Source organism: Cynoglossus semilaevis, chromosome 4, assembly GCF_000523025.1.
Source record: "Cynoglossus semilaevis isolate Cse_v1.0 chromosome 4, Cse_v1.0, whole genome shotgun sequence".
Taxonomy (NCBI): Eukaryota; Metazoa; Chordata; class Actinopteri; order Pleuronectiformes; family Cynoglossidae; genus Cynoglossus; species Cynoglossus semilaevis.
Window position 1 is genome coordinate 6,225,098 of NC_024310.1, and position 2,298 is coordinate 6,227,395.

General features: G+C 43.7%; 1 protein-coding gene across 1 annotated transcript in view; it reads left to right on the forward strand.

The window, feature by feature from the left end:
* Positions 1-1,869, forward strand: part of clcn2c (chloride channel 2c) — a 90,579-nt gene extending 88,710 nt beyond the window's left edge. Inside the window, exon 25 of the mRNA XM_025055220.1 lies at positions 554-1,869. Within this exon, the coding sequence (XP_024910988.1) occupies positions 554-748 (195 nt within the window). The 3' untranslated portion in view covers positions 749-1,869. The remainder of the gene's footprint in view (positions 1-553) is intronic.
* The last annotated feature ends 429 nt before the right edge of the window (positions 1,870-2,298 follow it).

A 2,298-nucleotide genomic window follows, 5' to 3' on the forward strand; every position in this document is an offset into this window, starting at 1 on the left:
TCTTTCAAAATAACCCCCCCCACAGGCCATGACCGCCTGCCCCCCCCTCCTCGCCCCCCACATACCACAGGTCATCAGAGATGAGTTTCAGTTAAAATGGTCAGCGTTACCTGTGAGTCAGACAGTAAATCATTTTACACAATAAACCAAGACCAGCGCTGAGTCAGCGTTCGCAGCTCCATTTCCACCGAGGTCGGTGGTGTCAGGTCAGTGTGCAGGAGAGGAAAACCCGGTGTCAGGTCAGGTCAGTGTGCAGGAGAGGAAAACGTGGCTCAAACTCTGGGGCAAAACTGATGGAAATGCCCATAAAATAATGTTTAAAAAAAAGAAATATTTTGACTTATTTTGTTTATGTAAAAATCACTCAAATCACCTGTACGTGAGGTATTTATTAAATAAAAAATACTATTTAATTAGTGTCATTTAACCTGTTAATTAGGGCTGATTAACAGGTTAAAACTGATTGTCATTAATGAATGGTCGGAGCTCAGTGAGGGACCTGACTCAGTGCTGTAGGTACCTGCTGGTAACCACTCTGTCTCTGTTCACGCAGCTCCGTAAGGCCATCGAAGGCTCTGTGACGGTCAAGGGTGTGAAGGTGCGACCTCCACTGGCCAGTTTCCGGGACAGCGGCACCAGCAGCAGTGAGAACGAGGCCACTGAGCTCCACAAGCTGTGGGACCGTCACAAGAGCATGTCGTTGCCTCAAGATCACACTCCGTCTGAGTCCGACGAGAAGTCCCAGTGAGGGAACGAGGAGGAGGAGGAGGAGGAAGAAAGACAGCTGCAGGATGAGGAAGGGGAAGAGGAGGAGCAGGAGCGAGTCATCCCTGACTTTCACCTCCCCAAAGCCACAAACATGCAAAAAAGAAATCCTCAGGGCTTCGGATCAATATTTAATTCTGGAAAGCGTTCTCCTGCTCCTCCAGCCTCCTCAACAGCTCGTCCTCTCCCATCTTTCTCCTCTCCTTCAAGGACCGCCGACTACCTACTCCTGAAGCCTTGCACTGACTAACCCCGACACTCCACGGGAGGGTGGAACACACACTCGCCCCGTGTCTTGTATTAATGTTGTCCTTGAAAACCGAAGGCAGAGAGAATGTGCATCATGGAAGACAAAGTTGGAGCAGTCCAACCACGAGGGACTGTGAATGGGCTCAAATCAATTTAAAGGGATTTCTTTTTAAAAAAAAAAAAAGTCTTTAGAGTTTTGATCAAACTTCTTCTGATGAGTCTTCCACTTGAGCAGAGAAATGCAGCAGCGACGAAGAGAGAATGCTGCGTGGACGACGAAGGTGGACGTCAGCGGCTGTAGTTACGTTGTTACCATTTGAGAAAACATGTCATTGTGTTTGACGAAATGTATTTGGCGACTGATCGACTTCAATCTGTTTGAATGTGAGTCACTGTCAAACAGTGGATCAGTGGAGGGACAAACGCCTTCCTTCGCTTTTCATCTCAGAGCTACGGGATCTAAAGCTATTTATTGTCTGTCATTATTTTATCACAAAATGATTTCACAATTATTTATGCCTAGATTGCCATCAGTCAGTAAATGGAGCCATAAAAAAAATAAAATCAAGAAACTTAATAACATTACTGTATTCAAACTAACCTCATTCAGACCAAGCGCAGAAAATCCCTCACAGACGCCACCTGCAGGTTGGAGCAAGAGTAAACTCACGACTCGTTTTTGCATCATGGACGATGCCGTCTCATCGTTTGAATTTTAATTATTTCTGATAAAGTTAGTTTGAGGGATCATGAAGAAACCCGACTGAAGCGCTAAATCAAGAAGCGGGTGGAAGTTATTTTTTATTTTTTCTTCAAAATAAAATATCTGGCAGACTAACATCAATTTAAAAAAAATAAATGAAATTCTTTCTGTGCAGACCTGTGCCAAACGATCTATGGACCAATTCTGGTCCTCAACCCAGTGGATGGGAACCGCTGCTGTAAAATATTCAAACTGCTTTCCCAAATAATATGATTTTAACTGATTTAAAAAATGTTTTGTTCGACATTTATAACGTTGTTCAATGTAAAAGATGAGGAGGAGGAGGAGGAGGAGGAGGAGGAGACCTGCATGGAAACACATTGTAGTGATGCATGTAAAAAAAAAAAAAAAAGAAACAGGGGAGCGTATTTGTTGATGGCAATCTAGATGTAAAAAAAACCCAAAACAAATCAGCTTGTTTTTTTTTAAAAAAAGGAACAGTTACAGCATTATACAAGAAGCACACTCTAACGTTACGTCCTGCGACCAGAGCGGAGGGTTTCCGCTTATCTATATATAGC